This window comes from Apodemus sylvaticus, chromosome 7, assembly GCF_947179515.1.
Source record: "Apodemus sylvaticus chromosome 7, mApoSyl1.1, whole genome shotgun sequence".
NCBI classification, from domain to species: domain Eukaryota; kingdom Metazoa; phylum Chordata; class Mammalia; order Rodentia; family Muridae; genus Apodemus; species Apodemus sylvaticus.
Window position 1 is genome coordinate 97633933 of NC_067478.1, and position 20414 is coordinate 97654346.

The 20414-nt window shown below is 46.2% G+C and overlaps 1 protein-coding gene across 1 annotated transcript; it reads left to right on the plus strand.

Annotated features, from left to right (window-relative positions):
• The first annotated feature begins 107 nt into the window (after positions 1–107).
• Positions 108–18013, plus strand: Ddx25 (DEAD-box helicase 25). The gene is made up of 12 exons (XM_052188712.1): positions 108–1062; positions 1623–1689; positions 1928–1972; positions 2477–2612; positions 5120–5212; positions 5323–5425; positions 6865–6979; positions 8159–8336; positions 13018–13255; positions 14121–14283; positions 16280–16468; positions 17782–18013. The coding sequence occupies exons 1-12, from the start codon at positions 1000–1002 to the stop codon at positions 17841–17843; spliced, it is 1452 nt and encodes a 483-aa protein (XP_052044672.1). The 5' UTR covers positions 108–999; the 3' UTR covers positions 17844–18013.
• Positions 18014–20414: the final 2401 nt, after the last annotated feature.

Consider the following 20414-nt stretch of genomic DNA (forward strand, 5'->3'; position numbering starts at 1 on the left):
CGGTTCTGGGAAATGTAGTTCCGAAGGCATGGTGAGCGTAAGCCGAAGCCCACCGCCTGCGCAGCTTTCTGAAGCGGCTTCTTTACCGCAAGACAAAATAGAAATACAGTCTGGGCTAAAATGAAAGAAAAAAGATTTTCAAATTCTGGCTATCTTATACGAAAACTAAGAGATTGAAGATCCTGTCCAATTCTGCACATCGTTTAACAGAAATTTAACCTTGAGAGTCGAAACATTTACTATTAGAATGTAAATGTAAGGGTTAAAGGGAAATGCTATGACCTGAAAACGCTGAAAGACTGCGACTGAACAGGGCCAAGGAATTCTGCTTCAGCACCACGGAGAGGTCATGGCTACAGTTTTGAGTTTCTGCTTTTGATGATTATAGAAATCGTTGTTGCCCCAACTCTTAAAATTTCAGTCAGAAAACTGAAAATCCTGGTTCTTTGGTCCAAACTTAGCATAAGGTATCTACCCCAGAGCTGTGCAATATATGCCATAGGTAGTAGTCCAGATCGCTTTAAAAGGGGACCACGCCTTAGAATAAAAATTAAAATATGCGTGTATGTGGGCACATCACAGGTATTCAGGGCTGAGCCACAAGTCCGCACTTGAATTCTGTTTTCTTTCCGAACCTCCGGTCAAGCCCATCTGTCCCTCCATTGTGCAATCTCACACCTTGTGATGCCCAAGCGGGGCTGTCGGGAGAGAGAGCCTGCAGCGAGGTGCGTGTACGCCTCCGTGCCCACTTTCTCTCTGCTGTGAGGATGGCCGGCAGGTCAAACGGAAAGCTCGCGGGTGTCCCGCACAGCAGCTCTCCGCACCTCTCTCCCTCCGCCCGCCCCGCGCCGGGCCCGCGCCTGCGCACTGCGCCGCGCCGCGGGTGGTCGCGAGGCGGACGCCGGTCCCGGAGCCTGACCATTGGCCACTGAGCCGAGCCGGCGCTGCCCCGCGCGGGGGTGGCAGCACGTGCCGGGGGCGAGAGCGGAGACCGCAGCTATGGCGTCGTTACTTTGGGGAGGCGACGCTGGGGCGGCGGAGAGCGAGCGGCTGAACAGCCACGTAACTGCCGCTGATCAGGGGAGGGCCCAGGGGCGGGGGCTAGAACAGGGACTCCTGAGGGAAGTCCTCTGGGAAGGGGAGCGCCCCGCTGGCGTATAGAGTGGGGTGTCAAGTGATGGGGGGCTGGGCTGGAAGGGCCACAGAAAAGGAGACTCCCAGAAAGGACCGACCTTTGATTTGAAAGAGCAGAGACCCCAGGAAATCCAGAGAGAGCGCGCAGCAGCTAATCCTAGCTGTAGGGAATTTTCTCCTATCCTGGTATTGACCATTTAGCATCTTTATAGCCATCTTCCCCTTGTAGGTGTTGTAAACCACCCATCACCCAGATACTGCCCATATTCAGACTAGGAGCCCTTATAAAGAGAGCCCATGGACACTCCCATTCTACTATATGAGAATTCATACAATTACAAGGATTCCTAAAATGAAATCATTAACCCTTAACGTTGCAAAGGAAGCAGGTTGAGATGGTCTTCCCTGCCTCTGCTGTAGGATAGCACCATGCTTCCTGCTTGATGTTCTGCTTCCTAACCTTGGTTGAAATTTGTGCCTTTCAATAGTTTTCAAATCTCGTCCACCCCAGGAAGAACCTTCGTGGTATTAGGAGTACCACAGTCCCAAACATAGGTGAGTGTCATTTGTCTAAAGCAAGACTGGCTTTCCCCATGTATCTGCCAGCTGAAATAGCATTGGCTTCCTTACTCTCCATTGAAAATCCTCCACCTCCTCGGTCACATCTCCTTACTCTTCCAGGAGATGGCTCTGTTTGCATACACTGTAGAATCTGTGGGACATTCTAAGAATGCATTGAAATTTTTGCTCAACATTTTTCTTTATGCTTCTTATTTCTCTTTTACCCTCTTAGATGGCTCTCTTAACACGGAAGAAGATGATGATGAAGACGATGTAGGTAGGAGACTAGTTCGATTGTACCTACTATCTCTGTTTGCTTGGTTTATCATCGCTTTGATGGTGTTGATAGGATTTCCTTGGGAAAACACTACCTTTGTTTTCTTTTTGGATGAATACTATCAGAAAAAAGTATTAAATTAGGAGGGAGTACATTTCTTTAGACAACGTTGAAATGAAAACTGCAAGGTGTAGAATAAGAATTTTCAGTTTGGCAAGGAAGATGTTGCAATTAGATGTTGGTTTGCACAAGGCCAAGGATTTGCACAAAAGAGCATAAGAAACTGGATCCTTTTTTTTGTTGTTGTTGTTGTTGTTTTGTTTGTTTGTTTGTTTTAAAAAAAAAGGAATTCTCAGTGCTATGGCATTCCTTCTAGGACTTTTGACAGAAAGATGAGAATAAGTTGCTGTTGTTTTATATATATACTGCTACTCAATAGGCGATAACAGTTAAATAGATGTCAATCAGGAGGTTTGATGCTCCCTTTTGGTTTTGCTTTTTTAGTGGATTTGGCAGCCAATTCACTCTTAAACAAGCTAATCCGTCAGTCCTTAGTAGAATCCAGCCACCGAGTGGAAGTCTTACAGAAGGATCCCAGCTCTCCACTCTACTCGGTGAAAACGTTTGAAGAACTAAGGCTGTGAGTATCTTAACTCTTAGTGTATACGGATGCTTATGTTAGTAAGCATTAATGACCTGCTGTGCTAGTTTACTAAAAGCCATCAGCATCTCCTTCGTTTCCTAGCATGCCATATTAAAATAGATTGTATAATTTTACATGCAATTAAAACGTATCTCAGGGAATCCTTGGATACCTAAGTTGGGTAGCAACCTGAGCACTCTTTGGTAGAAAATATTTTAATTTTGCAAGAGTTGGGGATACACAGCCGATGATAGTCATATTGTCACTCTCTGTATCAGAATCCAGGCACAGGCACTGTCCCCTTAGCACTTCTTAAAAAGTTAATAAGCATTTGCTTTTCTAGCCATACTTTATTTCAAATGGTATTAAAAGAAGTGACTTTCTCAAATGAGTTTCCATGCCCTAGGGTTAAAACTGCCATAAAGAAAATATATTCTAACAAAAAAAAAAAAAAGGCGACAGATATGTGAGATCAAACCAGGCTGATGTTGCCTGCCGAGTATATCAGCAGAATATACCTTGTTAGGTAGCAGCTAGGCCAACTACCCAAAAGGCAGCTCTAGATATGCCTTTTGCCCATGCCTCAGGGGCCATTGCTTGAATGAAGAGCCCGATGGTGAGTGAAAATGAACAGCTGCTGGGGCACCCATCCCAGGGCTTGGACGCGACTCACTGTTACTTAAAATTACTTAGCACAAGTTCTACTTTGCAGTCAAGAAACGGTTTATGGATCTGGAAGATGTCATCATTGATTATGGAGGACTGGATTTCTGATTCTTGTTTGGCCTTTGTTGCCAGGTTCTCAATTGGCCTTTGTTGCCAAGTTCTCAATCAGGAATGCCCAATATTTGGTTTCCACAAGAAAGATATAGTAACATGTGAACTTTAAGAAAGTAAAGTCTCCAACATCCCAATGCCCAGACATTTTCTAAGTGGTAGAGAAGCCTGGGATTGCCAGTCATTCTCCAATTAACATAACAAATTAAGAACATCCAGTGTAGCCAGGTAGATGACGGTGCATTCCTTTAATTCCAACACTTGAAAGGCAAAAGTAGGTGATTTTTGTGGGTTCCAGGCCAGCCTGGTCTACAGAGACAGTTTCAGGACAGCCAGACTGGCTACACCGAGAAACCCTGTCTTGAAAGAAAGAAAAATAATAATAATGAGAAAAGAACACCCAAATGTACAAGTGACTCATGAAAGGTATAAACGTTCCAGCCCATTTAGGCTGTTCTCATTCGGATGTTTTGCAGAGGAGTACAGGAAAGATGCATTTTAAAATTCCTGCATCAGCAATATGGGATTAGAGGATCCGGAGTCAAAAAGAAACTATAAAAGAGTCATCCCAATCATCTTTTTCTTTTATGAAAATGTCTGTCATTCATGAAAAGGAATTAAACCATAAATGCCACTGGGTTTCCAAGTTTTATGGAAAAATAACACTTGTGGTAAATGGATATGTTCCTTTTATCAGATGAATTTTCATCCCCCAACCATCTCCTTAATAGAACGTTTGGCTTCTGGCCACTACTCCTTCCCTTGACCTAGGCTTCTAGCCTAACTTATTATTTTAGTAATCCACCTTAGCTGCATGACTGTATATAGCTGGGGATAGGGTTGATGTGTAAATAATGTATTTCTAAGGATTACTCTCAGTGCTTGTAGAGCTCTAATCTTGATTTCCAACGTCACTGGATTTGGAGTGATCCAGGTCACACACATCTGTGGCGTGTGTCTGAGGTGTCTGTGGTGAGGTTTAGGGGAGGGGGAAAGAGCATCCTGCGTGGGGCTGGCACTGTCCTGGCCTGGGGACTCTGTCTGAGTGAAACACAGGAAAGGAGAAAGCCATCTGAGCATGCGCAGAGTCGATCTCTGTTTTCTGACCACAGGCACAATGAGACCAGTAACTTTGAACGCTCACCAACACACTTTCCCCACAGTAATGGACTTTACCCTTTCTTTTTTTTTTAATATTTACTTATTATATGTGAGTACACTGTAGCTGTCTTCAGACACCCCAGAAGAGGTCATCAGATCTCATTGCTGATGGCTGTGAGCCACCATATGGTTGCTGGGATTTGAACTCAGGACCTTTGGAAGAGCAGTCAGTGCATGCTCCTAACCGCTAGCCATCTCTCAACCACCACCACCACCACCACCCTTTTTTTCTGTTTGTTTGGTTTTTGTTTTTTTTCAAGACAGGGTTTCTCTGTGTAGCCCTGGCTATCCTGGAACTCACTCTGTAGACTAGACTGGCCTCGAACTCCGAAATCCAGTGCTGAGATTAAAGGCATGAGCCACCATTGCCCAGCGACTTTACGGATTCTTAAACCATGAGCTAAAATAAATCCCTAACTGTCAGAGAAATTGAAGATGCTCAGTTGCAAAGTAGCACCTCAGAAGTGCGTCTTTCAAGTATGCATTTCTGTACGCATATTAATGAGGCTACTGACCAGCAGAGGCTTTGCAAGGCTGAGAATTAAGTCTCTTTGTCTATTTTACAGAAAGGAAGAGTTACTAAAAGGAATTTATGCAATGGGATTTAACCGACCATCCAAAATCCAAGAGATGGCTCTCCCCATGATGCTCGCGCATCCGTGAGTTTACAGGGTAGTGGTCTTCCGCGTTGGTTGTTTTGGTTTCTTCTGTTTATGCCCAGGAGCTTGTGTTCAGTTTATGCCCAGTTGTCCTTCTCTTTTTGTCACAGTCCCCAGAACCTCATAGCACAGAGCCAGTCTGGCACAGGAAAAACTGCCGCCTTTGTCCTAGCGATGCTAAGCAGAGTGAATGCCTTGGAATTGTTTCCACAGGTAAGGGAGGGCTGTGGTGGAAATTGTTGTAACTGCAATGGCAGCCATGTTTAAGCGGTGTCCGGTCCTTGTGCAAATAGAGAATTACTGCAGTGAAATGTAGACGAGGCCTTCTTCATAAAATCCTAGAGCACTGGGTGGGATATGGGACAGTGGCGCCCAGCACTGTCCAGGGTCCAGCCGCCTCCAATCCCAGCCTTGCCACCAATGCCCACCTAGCTGAGTGTCAGGGGCAAGTTAGTAACCCCTGAGTTGGTTTCCTCTCTGTAAAGACAGCACTCCAAGGGCATGGCTCAACATGGCTCTGGTCACACTTGACTCCTCACACCCAGCAGAGCGCCAGGATCGTTGGGATGATTCATTAAGCGTCAATGATGAATGAGTGAGTGAGCGAGTGCTCGTCTCCTAAGGTCAACAAGTGGACTCAGAGAAGCCACATACATGTTCAGCACTGTGTTTGGGATAATTATGGTGATGATGGCTGCTTAGTTCTGGGGCAAGAAGGGCGTCCAGTGCACCCCAGTCCTTTATCAAACACTCTTGGGGAGCAAAGTGTCTTCTAGTGGTCACACAGGGTGGCTGGTCAAGGCACCCAGCTCACCATTCTCCTGGCCTCATTTCTTTTCACAGAGACAATCTTGTTCTGTTCCCTGTTTCCTCCAAAGGGCACTCATCAAGTTCTTTCACAGGCTGATTTCCCACAGGTTCCCCCCCAACCCCCCTACCCCCCAACCCCCACCCCACCCCACACAAAAAAAAAGCAGCTTCCAGTGACTCCCATAAAGTGTAGATGCATATGGCAGAGGCCTGGCACAGAAAGTGTACTTTCCAGATAAGGCTACTGAAATTTATATTTAAAGTGTGGTATCATTCAAAACTATTCAAGAGAGCCATGCTTGAGCCCATGTGTTGACAATGTGTGGAAACTATTTTTAGCCCTTTCATAGTGGCCTTTTCTACCACAGATCCTGCGCATGACCCGTTAAATATCACAAGTTTCTTCCATCAATGTCTTCATTCAACAATCACTACTTCTATGGGAGATGGCCGGGGGTCTGGGGGGGGGAGGATATCATTCTAGCAGGATCATAATATTCATAATGCGGTTTAAGCAGAGTGTGCTGGAAGCAGGCAGACTCTTAAGGGCAAGCAAGATGGGATGGGTATTGTACCAGCTGTGATTTATCTTGCTCTCCTCGTATCCCAGCTCCCATTAAAAGACAGCAGTAACCTGTGCTTCTATGTAAACAATAACTGTTTCTCAGTCCTTCCGCACCTCCCACCTCTCCATCTGCCAAATTATATTCAAATTAAAATGTTTCGTTCAGCTAAAATCTTCAGCGCCGTTTGTATGCCTCCTCCTGTACAACCTTTAATTGATTTCAAGTTTGAACAGTCGCTTGCGTGAACCTTCCTCCCCTCCCCCTCTTCTATCTCAGTGCCTCTGCCTGGCTCCTACCTATGAACTGGCTCTGCAGACCGGCCGCGTGGTTGAAAGGATGGGGAAATTCTGTGTGGATGTTGAAGTAATGTACGCCATTCGAGGAAACCGAAGTATGTACCAGTCCTCCTGTCTTGGCTCTCTGTTAAGTCCTGGCTTCACGCCTAACAGGGCTGTTGCAACTCCTCTGCCTTGTCTCTAAAATGGGGGAAATACTAATAAATGAAGTAATCCCGACTTAAGCAGGCGCAGCACAGGTTATAATGAGGACACAGCAAACGGTACATTTTTCCCACATCTTGTAAGACTATGTCTTTTTTATATTCTGCTTTTTGAGACTTGGCAGTTTTGTGCCACACAAGTTTTATCTGTTTTTTTTTTTTCTTCTATTAGAGTATTAGTGCTTATCATGGAAAAGTGAATCTTTAAAGGACAGGAGACTAGGACAGGGGACCTTTGCCTTCCAGAGAAGGACAGAAGGCCAGTCTTTGCTCTTTGAACTCTCGCAGATGCTTCTCTGCGCATGCGTGATCGAGAGCTCACAAACTAGAAACATGCCACGCTGCCCATGCGGAGCTTCACTGGCTTGCTACCGTGCCTTCTGTTGTTTCCCATTTAAAAGAGCTTTGCAGTTGGGAAGGTTTTGTGCTCTGTGTGTCAGAGGTTGGGGGTGGGGGGTAGGCCAGGGGAATGGGAGGCAAACACTAGGGCCTCGTGCCTGGTAGGTGAGTGTTCCCATGTCCCACGTATCCCACTCAGTGTATCGTCACTCCTGTCACTGAGACCGGTCTCTCAGCTCATGCAGTAGCAGACCAGCCATGAGCTTCACCCCTCCTGCCAGTCTCTGCTAGCATTCCCTGCCTGTGCCCCCACCCCTAACCAGTCTCACCACAATTGTGCCGTTGTTTCCGCAGGCCATTAGAAATGCCGGATGTGATTTTGTTTGCTTTCTTTGTTTGGTTTTGGGGTTGTTTGTTTGTTTGTTTAGACAGTGTCTCACTGTGTTGCCCAGTCTGGTCTTGAACTTATATGAGTGAATAGCTGGGCCATAGGATGCCACTATATCCAGTTTATATAAGGATATTATTGCCATAAATGTAGAATTCTGGGATCTATCCTAAAATTCTGCAGAATCTAAACACACCCGTGACCCTCAGGGTTTGCACTTGAAAAATGATACTGTACTGTGTTCTTGTCACCAAGAAATATATCACGTCACCCTGGCTTGTGTCTCGTTACAGTGAGTAGGTCTGTTTATATCTACAGGAGACTTAAAACCCTTTTCTCCACAGTTCCGAGGGGCACTGAAGTCACCAAACAGATTATCATTGGTACCCCTGGGACTGTCCTAGATTGGTGTTTCAAGCGAAAACTGATTGATTTGACAAAGATCCGTGTGTTTGTCCTGGATGAAGCAGATGTGATGATTGACACCCAAGGATTCTCCGATCAGAGCATCCGTATCCAAAGGTAATCTTTACATCCATCCTCTCCTCCGGGATGTTCAGTCCAAATGATAAATTGTGTGTGTCCACTCTTCCTAATTTCATTCCCTTTGCACTACTGAGATTCCTGCCTCTTGGCTTCACTTTTGTAGTGCAGGCTTCCAGGTGAAGTCTGTCCTGAGTCCCGCACCAGCTTTGCCAATCATGGTTTATTTCCTAGGCAGGATCCTGAAGGTGTCTGCTGAAGGCTGCTGTCTTGGTTACGGATTTACGTTTAATTGGGGCTGGCTTACATGTTCAGAGGTTCAGTCTGTTATCTCCAAGGCGGGAACATGGCAGCATCCAGGCAGGCATGGTACAGGAGGAGCTGAAGGCTGTTAGCAGAATACTGACTTCCGGGCAGCTCAAAGCCCACACTCACAGTGACACACCTACTCCAACAGAGCCACACTTTCTATTAGTGCCACTCCCTGAGCCAAGCATATGCAAACCAGCCCAGCTGCCCCGGGGTGGTGATGGCTAATGGGGCAGACTAGAAACACAGTGCTGCTGGGGCAGGTCTAGGCCTGACTCCACTTCTAATTTGTGAGTAAATCTTACCAGTTTCCCAGGTTTCTCTATTCAAATCACCTGAAAGGCTTCAGATAACACCTTTCTGGGCCCCTCCTCCCACTCACTGATGGGATTTAGGGAGGGAAGTTAGCAGTCTGAGTTGCTCTTTTTTCTAAATAGTGGTTACTCAACGTTAAATTCAGTAGTAATGAAAGGCTTATAATAAAGAACAGTAATCCCCTGCCCTGTCCATTCCCAAGGACATGCCTGTCTTTTCTGATGCTGACCTTCACGCCCCAAATAATATGCCCATATTACTGTCCCCTGACTTCCCCGTATAGAAAGTAGGCCTGAGTTCTTCTAAACTCTGCCTTTGCCTATTCCCTCTGTCTCCTCTCAGTGGTTAAATCATAAGAGTTTGATTGGCCAGACATTGGCCATATCATTCTGGGTGCACACGCACGTATACGCACGCACCTCACCCCCCCTCTCTCTCTCTCACGCACGCACACACACACACACACACACACACACACACACACTGTTCACTTCTGGGCCAAGCAGTGTAGAGTTATCATTTTGTTTTTATTACACACTTTTCCTCTAGAGTTGACTCTTACCTTTTCCCATGCATTGCCCCTGTGTAGGGATCTTTAGCTTTGCCCCAACCATTTCACCATATCAAGTGGTATCTTCACGTAGTGGATTCATGGATTATTATGTTTATAATTTTTAATTTCTTTTATTTTGAGATTATAATGTAATTACACTATTGCCCCTTTTCATTTCCTCCCTGCAGTGTTGAAAACCAAACTTTTTCCTCAGTTACTTTATATGCAGGCAATACTGTTAGCTTCCACTTCTGTGACTGAGAGGTTTCATGTCACCCTGCTCTCCCAGATTTGAGTTTTTTAGCCCACTGTTGGAGTCCCCTGCTTCCTCCATGTCCTGTGATTTCTCACTAGCGTTTGTCGACCCTTTTATTTTCAAAACTTGAGCCTGCAAGTATTGGAAGTTCTTTGAGTTGTCTCTTTTCCTAAAATGACCAACTGCTGAGAAAGCTAACTGTGGGGCATAGTCATCACAAACAAGTATTTAAAATGGAAATAATTATACACATGTTACGAACGCAGGGTGCCAATTCTGTTTCCTGGCACTCCACTCACGGCTCCCCCTCTCCGCGTTTCCAGTTTTGATGAGGACATGCATTTTCCTTCACTGTACATCTTTCCGGAGCCGCCAACAATGATACTCACCATACATGTGCATGTCTTCATAGCTAAACATCTTTTAAAGAGCAAACTTGAAACTAAGCAGTAGCCAAATAATAATAATGACTTTAATAATGAAAGGCTCAGTACTGTGGGTAAAGTATTATCTGCTTTGTAAGAGGTCAGTTGCAAAGTATGAAAGACATGTAGCTGTTGGCACCATTTTTGTTTTGTTTTGATAAGTAGTTTATGGGATAAATAGAATTGGCCAGACTTTATATTTATACTCTACTGTTAGTTTATATTTGGATAAGATATAAGCAGATCAATTTTTTATTTTGCTTTAAATGAGAATTTCATAGATATCATCTCCATTTTTAAAGTTGAACATTCTCTCTCTCTCTCTCTCTCTCTCTCTATCTATCTCTCTCTCTCTCTCTCTCTCTCTCTATCTCTCTCTCTCTCTCTCTCTCTCTCTCTCTCTCTCGTGTGTGTGTGTGTGTGTGTGTGTGTGTGTGTGTGTGTGTTGAGAAAGACTCTTTCTGTAGCCCAGACTGATCAGGACTAACTATATAGTCCAGCTTGTCCTCAGACCCATGGCAGTTCTACCTCAGCCTCCTAAAGGCTAAGATTACAGGCATGAACCAACATGCTTGACCTGGGCATGTGTTTATTGCTGGAATATGCATGAAGTATGCATGTCTGAAGCGTGGTCTAAATTGATCAATATAAATTTGAAAGAGTCTGCTTTCACACTGAAAGACCTGTGTCATCTGTTACCAACACTTATGCATTTATTTACTTCTAGGATTTTTTACTTAGATAAGACATGTCTCTTTTTTTTCTTTTTATTAAAAATAGATTCTTTTCTCATGCAATCTATCCTGATTCCTCCCAGCTCCTCTTCCCTTCCCTTCCCCTCCCCTCCCCTCCCCTCCCCTCCCAGTCTACACCCTTTCTGTCTCATTAGAAAAGAGATAACTACCAAACAGGGCAAAATAAAATGTAATATGATAAAGTAAAACCCATCACACCAAGGCTAGAAGAGGCAACCCAACAGAGGGAAGAGTCCCAAGTGCAGGCAAAAGATGCAGAGACACACTTCTTCTCATACTCGGGACTCCCATAAAAATGCTAAGCTCAAAGCTGTAATATATGCGCAGAGCACGCGCAGACCCTTGCCAGCCCTGGCTTGCTGCTTCAGTCTCTGCGAGTTCTTGTGAGCCTTGCTCAAGAGGGCCTTGTTCTCCTGGTGTCCTCCATCCCCTTTGGCTTTATACTCTTTCTGCATCCTCTTTTGTAATGCTCCCTGATCTCTGAGAAGATGGAGCTATCCCATGTAGAGTTTGAACCAAGGTGGGACAGTGAGGTCACACGACTCAACACAGGTGGGCTCCCCTAGAAACACCTTCCATTCATTACATGTTTGATTTTGAATTGATTGTTGGTCATTGATCACTCAGACCTTTTACTAAATGGCCGACTATGTCACAACCCCCACATTCAGTCACACACACCCAGATGGGGTCACCGCCCACAGTTCACGAAGCTGTATTGTAAACCCTGAGTTAGCTGCTCCATGTCATGGAGGTAGATCCCAGGGACAGCACAGCAGCGCATGCTCATTTGGGTGCTGTGCTGAGAGACGACTCTTCCCAGCACTGGGCTCTTGAGGAAGCCCAATTTAAAAATCCGAAAGCACTGCCTCTCTTTCCCTAAACTTAAAAGTCTGTCTCTACATTGGCCTCTTACATCCCTGTCTGGAGTGCCTGGTCCTGAACTCTTCATCCAGGGCCTGTGTTAATCTCTGTTCTGTTGTGCATTTCCTTCTGTCTGGAGTTAAATGGCAGTCTTTAGCCTGTCTGGATCCTGCTTGGGGGTGTTTTCTGGTTGTTTCTTCCCATTATTTCCCTTTCTTGTGTTACAGATACAACACCCACCTTCTCCTTCTGAGGGTACTAATTTCAGTATTTTGCAGCATAGTGTTGTTGCTGTTTTGATCTGGCCTACCCAACCCCCAGACCCCATTTTCAACACCATCTCTGAACTGGCCAGCTCCCTATGTTGTTTGTTTGCTGCATCTGTTGTTCCTTTCCTCTATCAGGCAGTACTTGCCTACTCTTTCCTAATCTGAGGGACTAAAATTCCAGTAGATTGCTCAGTGTATGCCTAACTTGGAAGCTCTGCTCCGGGATGGTTGTCATAAGGAACAGTAGAACTGTGTGATGTCTGATTTCCTTCCAGGGGGTAGAGCTTGGCTGCTGACAGTCTGGGGTGACAAGAGGCTGCCAGGAAGTAGGCATGTTTTCCCTTCAGCCGCATGATTTATCTCCACCTACCTTTAAGGCTCAGAGCACCAACTCTGGAACTTCTGCACTAGTCTCCTGGTAGTGTGTGCTTAGCTGCCTGGTGTAAGGGATCCAACTTCCTTATGGCCAGACAAGGGGGGGGCTCCCCTCTTGCTGTCTTCTAACCAATAAGTTAGTGAGGTCCGACTTAGAGTGAAAGGCTTTAAGCGTCAAGGGGGACTTCTGAATAAATAGGTCTCTTTTACGTTCTACCCACGAGGATAGTGTATAATAAGTAGAGTATTTATGTTAGTTGCTCAATACCCCCCATCCCATTTTCCTTTCTTTTGGTTAGAACAAATAAGTGGTTCATTTCATCCTGTTTAGATGTATATCCAGTGTGAGATTGCTGAATCTTATAGTAGGAGGAGATTGACATGAATGACTGCTGACCTTCCAGAACGTTTACCTAAGCTACGCTCTGAGGTTCGCATTCAGGGTGGTTGGCTGGATGTCTGGCGTTTTGCATGAATGTGGAGCTGATGGCAGCAGACAGCCCTGCGGACCCACAGTGTGCACAGAGCAGCTTGTGGCAGTGCCTAAAGAGCGACTGTCTGGTAGCTGGGTGACACCCATCTTCCTTTCTCTCTTTCAGAGCTTTACCCTCTGAATGCCAGATGCTCCTCTTTTCAGCAACCTTCGAGGACTCTGTGTGGCAGTTTGCTGAACGAATCATTCCCGACCCCAACGTTATCAAGTTGCGAAAAGAGGAACTGACCCTGAACAACATCCGGCAGTATTACGTATTGTGTGAGAACAGGAAAGACAAATACCAAGCCCTCTGTAACATCTACGGTGGCATCACCATTGGCCAAGCCATCATCTTCTGCCAGGTGAGCCTGCTGCCTGTGTCCTTGCCACAGACGGAGGTGCATGCAAGTGGGGGTGGGAGACTATCCTGGCCTTCTAGCCAGGTGCTGTGTGCGCTTTAATCCTCAGATAGCTCTGAATAGAAATCCAGCCTAGGGGTAAAACTTAGGAATGAGAGGGTGGACTAGGACCTAAAGTTGATGTTGAGTAAGGGTCCTCTTAGAGCCCATGCTTCAATCATGAGGCCTCCTGGCTGTTCCTAAATACTGACACCCACCATATTTATTTTATGTGGGCTTGAGGAGCACACTGTTCTTTGCTTTTTGCTGACATGTTTCATGCTAACATGTTTCATACTGATGTGGGTTTTTTTTTTTTTGTCCCTACCACGTGAACATGCTAAGTACAATGAGCGGGATCTTGAGACTAGACTGTCACTAGACTGTCATCTGCTGGCATGTGCACAGAATGTAGAATAAAAGCAAGATCAACTCTGCTCCAGGATAGCCATGTAAACTGGGCAAGATCCTTAGCTTAGAATTGTTTTCTTTTTGTCCATTTAACAAAAATGAGGAGGAGGAGGAGGAGGAGAAGAAGGAGGAGGAGGAGGAAATTGAGTAGCTGTTTCATTATGTATGTAAAGATGTCAGTCAGATGGCTCCTGCAAAGAACTTTTGCACTGTTTGCTGGCTCGGTTTTGTCATCAGCTTGTGGAAGAGAAGGCCAAAGAGACTGCGACTCTTAGAAACGCAGTCAGAGAATCCCATGCCATGTTCTAAGACTTCTTAGAAGGCTGAGGGAGGAAGGAAGTAAAATTCTTCCTTTCACCCTGCACCCATAAGCATAACAGGGACAGCCAGTCGGTTTTGATCACTGCTCTTCTTATAGACGCGGCGAAATGCCAAGTGGCTGACTGTGGAGATGATGCAGGATGGCCACCAGGTGTCCCTGCTAAGTGGGGAACTCACAGTGGAGCAGCGAGCTTCCATCATTCAGAGATTCCGAGATGGCAAAGAGAAGGTTCTTATAACAACCAATGTCTGTGCTCGAGGTACGTCAAAGTTGGGTGTCGCTGGCTGTGAAATGTGTGCACGATGCCCCTAAGAGTTGACTGGCGTGCACAGTCGTGTGACCACCGCTGCAATCAGCACCCCGTAGCCTCTCCAACGTGCCTTACCTTTCTCTGCAGTCAGCCTCCTCCCACTGCAGAGCCCCCCGGCAACTGCTGGTGAGATTCCAGGTGTACATGTGTCTCTTCCCAGCTGCACCTAAGTCGAACCAGATGGTGTACAAAGGCTAGAGGGTGTATAGCCTTTGTATCTGACTTCTTCACCTAATGTGATGCTGCTGAATTTCTCCAGCTTTGTTTGCTACATGGAACAGTCGTGTGTTCCTTTTCCTTGAGAACAGTATTCCATTGATAGTTCAGTCATTTACCAGTTGGCTTTTGAAGTTGCTTGCAGCTAGGCGCTAACTCTGAATGCATGTGTAATAGAAACTCACGTGCAGGTCCTGTGTCCACACGCTTTCTTTTCTCTTGGGTGAATACCCAGCACTGGGGTGGCCTTCTAAGAAACTACACAGCTCTTGACTGTGTCCCAGCCGCTGTGCTCTCCCATAGCAGTTGTCCCATGTCCCTGTCATTACCTAAGCGTGTCATTCATTCAATAGACATGTTGTAGTATCTCCACATGGCTTTAATTTGCAGTTCACTGATAACATCAACATGATGAGTGTCTCAGGTGTATCTCGAAGTTTCAAGTTTTAAATCAACACCTGGGGGACGGGGAGTGTTAAGAAAGGGGGCTGGCTGTTTCTTCATCCTTCCTACATCCTTGCTTGGACCCTGTACTCAAACCAGGTTCTCTAGGTCATTGGGGGTCTAGCAAGCAGAACTAAGGGCTGCTGTATTCACAGTAGGTCCAGCCTTTGATTGTTGGAAGCATAGCCTGCCTCTGGACTTCTTGCCTGGGCTCTCTAAAGAGACTTTGTGCTGTCCAGATGGTGGCTATTAACTGTATCAGCAACCGTAGTATGACAGAGGAACTGGATTCTTTTTATTTGGCTAATTTAAATGTGAATGGCTGTATAAAGTTTTACGGTTTCCTTTCTGGACAGAACAATCTCAGGCCCTAGGGGAAAAGGACCTGAAAGCTCAGAGTAGAGAGGGCAAGAACATTGTGTGGGCAGCCCGTCAGCGCGGGGATGGAAGGCCCAGAGAGCAAACAAGTCTCCTAGGCAGCACCAGGTGGATAGGGATTAAAGGGAGGAAAACAGTTAGGGTTTTTTGTTTGTTTGTCTCTTTGTTTGGGTTTTGTTATTGTTGTTTTGTTGGATTTTATTGTTTTTGTTGTTTGGTTGGTTTGGTTTGGTTTTATGCTGGGGATCGAACCCAGGGCCTTGTGCTTGCTAGGTGGGCACATGACCACTGAGCCACTTGACTAGCCAGGAGAAAAGTTCCGTTGGTAGGAACATGGCAGCTCTTGTAACTGGAACTGAACATGAAGAAGTGAGCCCGGAAGTAGTCTGAGGGCTTGAGGAACTCTGTAACCGAGACTCTGAGCACAAGTGGCCTGGCCTTAGCTGTGGCGACCATCCTGTGAGACGTTTAGAGGACTGGGAGAAGGGCAAACATTCTGGAAGTTGTGACCGCTGAGGCAACAGATTTAAAATGTAAATAAAAGACCTGATAACAAGATAGCCATGGAACAGAGTGGAGCCGCACCCTGTAATGGGTGAGAAGACCCTGGACCTATGGCTGCGCCCCACAGAAGCAGGGAGGAGCTTGGCCCCGTAGGCTTGGTGAGGTTCCCCTCTCCCCGCCCCACTCACCTGTACTTGTACACGCTTAGCCTTCATTACCAGTCTCACCAGGACCATAGACATCACGGTGTGTAAGCAAACTGACATTTTATGACAGTTTAAATAAAACCAATTTTGATTTCCGATATTTTTCCACAAGCAAGAATTCCTTTGGCAAATACAGTTCTTGGTGGATTTGTCCTGAAGAAAATATTGCAAGCCGTTACAGTGTCTTTCTTCTCCAGGAATTGATGTGAAGCAGGTCACCATCGTTGTGAACTTTGACCTCCCCGTAAACCAGTCAGAAGAGCCAGACTATGAGACCTACCTCCACCGTATAGGGCGGACGGGACGCTTTGGGAAAAAAGGTCTCGCCTTCAACATGATTGAAGTGGATAAGCTGCCCCTGCTCATGAAAATACAAGACCACTTCAGTAAGTAGCCAATAGGAGGAGCTCAGAGGCCATGCGGACAGGGAGGGGTTGCGTGAAGCAGAAGCCGTTAGGGAAAAGCTTCTAATTCTTAGGATCAGAGTTGTAGCGCAGGCCAGGTGATTACGTAAGTCCTTTATGCTTGTTAAATAGAAGGTACAGGTACGTGTCAAGTAGAATTATTTACATGAGTGCTCATTGTGCGGTCTGTAGGATTTTATTCCTATAGAGTGAGTAGTACCGCAAAGTAGGATTGATTGGGTCCCGACCTCCTCTTTGGTTTATAGTTTGCCTCCTCTTGTCTCACTCTCTCACACAGGACAGGCCTGACTTCTGAGCTCTGCAACCCTATTCCAGCCCCACACCTAAACAAGCAGGCTCAGTTAACCTGCTGGGGTCCCGAACTGGCAGACTGCACACATGGGAGCCTCAAGGTTTTCACCACCCGATAGCTCTGCCTCCTCCCTTGTGCGTGCTTTCAAAAGCCAAGTTTAAGTGGCACATGCTGTAAGTGAGAGCACTCGAGAGGCAGAGGCAGGAGGATTGCTGTGAGTTCAAAGACAGGCAGAGCTACAAAGTGAGATTCTGCATTGAAAGAAAACAAACAAAAAAATTAGCCCAAGCCCCAGGGAGCACAGATGTAGGCGGGGACCATGGCAAAGAGGCATTAGGTCCCATCTTCTCGAATGGAACTCTAGGAAGCAGCGGACACGCTCCCCAGGAAGTGGACTCACAGAACATTTAGATCAGAATATGTAAGGGTTTTCAGGCTGACTGCTGCGTATCCCACTGACCCTTCAAAGAGTTGCCTAGGCACCCCATCTTAAGCTACCTGGGTAGCGAGGTGAAAAGCACCCATGGAAGCCACTACTGCTGTGCTGAGCTTTTGGGAAGTAGCGACAGTTACTTCACTGAGCCTCTTTGTACAAGGTGTCTAGATCCGTAATGCTGGGCCCAGTCCACTTGATGCTGGTTTTGTTTATGTGACTGCATGATTTGGTGAATGTCTCTCACTTATCTTGGGCTTTCTATACAAAATTCACAGGAGCCCCCCCCCTTTTTTTTCTTAGATGGGGTTTCTCTGTGTAGCCCAGGCTGTCCTGGAACTCCCTCTGTGTAGACCAGAGATTAAACTCACAGAGATCCACCTGCCTCTGCCTCCTCAGTGCTGGGATTAAAGACATGTACCACTGCACCATGCTTAAGAATGTGTATCTTCAGAGGTGTCACTCTCTTCAGAAACTTATTACTGGCCGGAATGAACGTCCGCTTAGGACCTCGGATGACACTGGTTTCTTTCTCTTTCGTTCTTTCAGATAGCAACATCAAGCAGCTCGACCCAGAAGACATGGATGAGATAGAGAAGATCGAATATTGAGGAGAGAGAGGCCTTTGTTGTTTGTGGGCTGTCCTAGTTTACACGAGAATGTTTCAGCAGAGTTTGAAGATAATTTTCTATGTTGAGGCTCTGTCAAGGTGAAACTGTCACAGATAACAAATAAACGCCATGGCTCTCCTCACCCGAGACCTGAGGGCTTTGAAACTAAATTGATTTGAAGCATGAGATCCTTTTAAATGAGAGTGCAAGATTCCTTCTAACCTGTTTATAGGTTCCCTGGTTCTTCTGTTTTAAGTCTGTACACTGTGTAGATCTTGCCTGTTTATGAACCTGGCCACGAGGGGGCAGTAGAATGTCGCCAACTTAAGCTGGCGGACTAGAAAGCCATCCATTTCCAGGCCTCACTCACAGACTGCCCTATCTGCTTATTCATTTCCCATTCCCACCCCCATGCTGTCAGATGAAAGCATGCCTCAAAACTTCTGGAGTGAGAGAGAACATTTTTTTTTTTTTAATATTTCAGGTGACATCCAGAACTTCTAAATAATTTCCTCTTCTACCTGTTACTGTCTTCAGATTAGCAAAGATCTATTCTGTCATGTTATCTTCTAGACTTTAAAAATGTGGCTTTATTCTAGATATTGTGAGCATGTGTCTGAGGTCACATCCCCAGCACGCATGGAAGGGTCAGGCCTAGTGGAAAACAGGACTGCAGGGATCTGGGAGCCAGAGACACAGATCCAGGGGCTCATGGCCAAGTCAGTGTGTCCCATAGGGCAGCCCAGGTTCAGTGGGACACACTGTCCCAGCAAACAAGGTATCGAGCGGTGGCATCAGCCTCTGCCCTCCACATTCCCACAGCATCCGCACAGCTGCACACGCATGTATCACCCACTCGCAGGCATGCACAGGCACACATACATGTACACCCAGACACATGCATGCATCACACAAATCCACCAAAATAGTAAGCACAACCAAAATAAGCCCAGAAGTAACATGTCAGGGAGTCAAAAGTTTGTTTATAAAAATCTCCCGGTAGCAGGGCATGGTGATGCACACCTGTAATCCCAGCATTCAGTTAGCCCAGTCAGGCAGAGCTCCACAAGTTTGAGACCAGCATGGTCAGCAAAGCAAGACCTGTCCCCAAAATGTTTTTAAAAAGTTTGTTTCAAGGAAGATTTTTGATCTTCCATGGACATATTTCTATGAGGAAAAAAAAAGTTCTTAGTTTCTACATTTGCTACTTAGAAATGAAATCATGTGCTTGAAAACATGGGCTGAATGGCTAGATTCTCACAAAGCTAGTTCACCCGTGCCAGAAACCTACAGCTCTGCCGTACCCCGAGCTGCCAGTGGTACCTCCAGCGAGTGTCACTGCCACCCTGCTGGGATGGTCCGCTCGGATATCACTGTGCCCAAGTTAATCCCTACGTTGCAGGTTCCTCACGCAGCACTAGGTATGTGTCATACACCCTTGTGCTAACCAGCATGGAAAGGGGAATGTAACGGCTGAGAACCAGTGTAAGCATCAGAGAAGTTGAGTGGGAAGATCATGAATCTGACATCACACTGATGGCCTCTAGGCCAGCTGTCCATAGGCTAGACCAGGCCTCCTATTGAGGGGTGGGACATACTTAGCAACATGGCGGTCTCCTGCTATGGGTCCCCGTAGGCAATGTTCTAGACCAGCTCTTCCTGGGAATTACGGAGAGAGCCTAGGAAAACCTACCAGTCCCTTGTCCTGAGTAAACAAAGCCAGATGCTGAGGATAGGATCCAGAAGTTCTTAGGTAGAGAGCAGAAAGTGCTGGCAGAGTGACATGTAGAAAGACCTCTGTCTAACAAGATGTGGAGTCAGAGTTGGAGTCAGTTTGCCAGTGGAGCCGTCATTGGGGAATCTCTGCTCCACTGTTTACACTGAGTCAGCTTTCCTCTCTAGGATTAGAAACTGTCATTCCTGTGTACTTAGTACTTCATGCAAGACGGTACCCATGATAGCAAATGCATGAGGATTTACTCTGCTAATAAGGAAATATTTTTCTTCTTTTACTGTCTTCTCATTCAGTAGCATTTTTCCTAGTTTGGACCCCAGTAGTAAGACATATGAGAAGCATGAGAGACATAACAAGGTATTTTAGTCTCACGGTTTGAGAAAGGAGTTCTCCATCCTACACAGCTCAGCCTCGGTGTTTCCTGTATAAACCCCACATGCATTACTATTTCCAGTGTAGATCTCTGGTAAGGCCTGAGCAGGTTCCCATAACCACAAGAGCTTCGGTAAGCTCCACCTGGCAGCACTCCCCACAGGGTCTGCAAACACTAGACAGTCTTGTGTCTTGCCCTCTGTCCCTCTCCTCCCATCCCTTTGTCTCACCACCTAGGAGGTAACAAGGGCACAGCTGTATTAAACTGCTGTCGTGCTTTGGTGAGTCAACAATCCAGAGACTTTTGCAGGAGCAGCTCCTTGCTCAGAACTGTAAGCCGTTTTCATATCTCCACACCGGCATGGCCACGGTCATCTGAGTGTTAGCTGGAAGAAAGGAATAAACGGAGACACGAAAAAGAGCCAGATGGTTTCAGAGCGTCTGTGAGCTGGCTTAATCAGCTG

Excerpts from the sequence above, each read along its gene's own strand:
- Ddx25 (XM_052188712.1), top strand. The coding sequence starts at position 1,000 with ATGGCGTCGTTACTTTGGGGAGGCGACGCTGGGGCGGCGGAGAGCGAG. Across the intron at positions 1,063-1,622 it reads GCGAGCGGCTGAACAGCCAC|TTTTCAAATCTCGTCCACCC; the intron begins GTAACTGCCGCT and ends GCCTTTCAATAG. Across the intron at positions 13,256-14,120 it reads AAGCCATCATCTTCTGCCAG|ACGCGGCGAAATGCCAAGTG; the intron begins GTGAGCCTGCTG and ends CTCTTCTTATAG.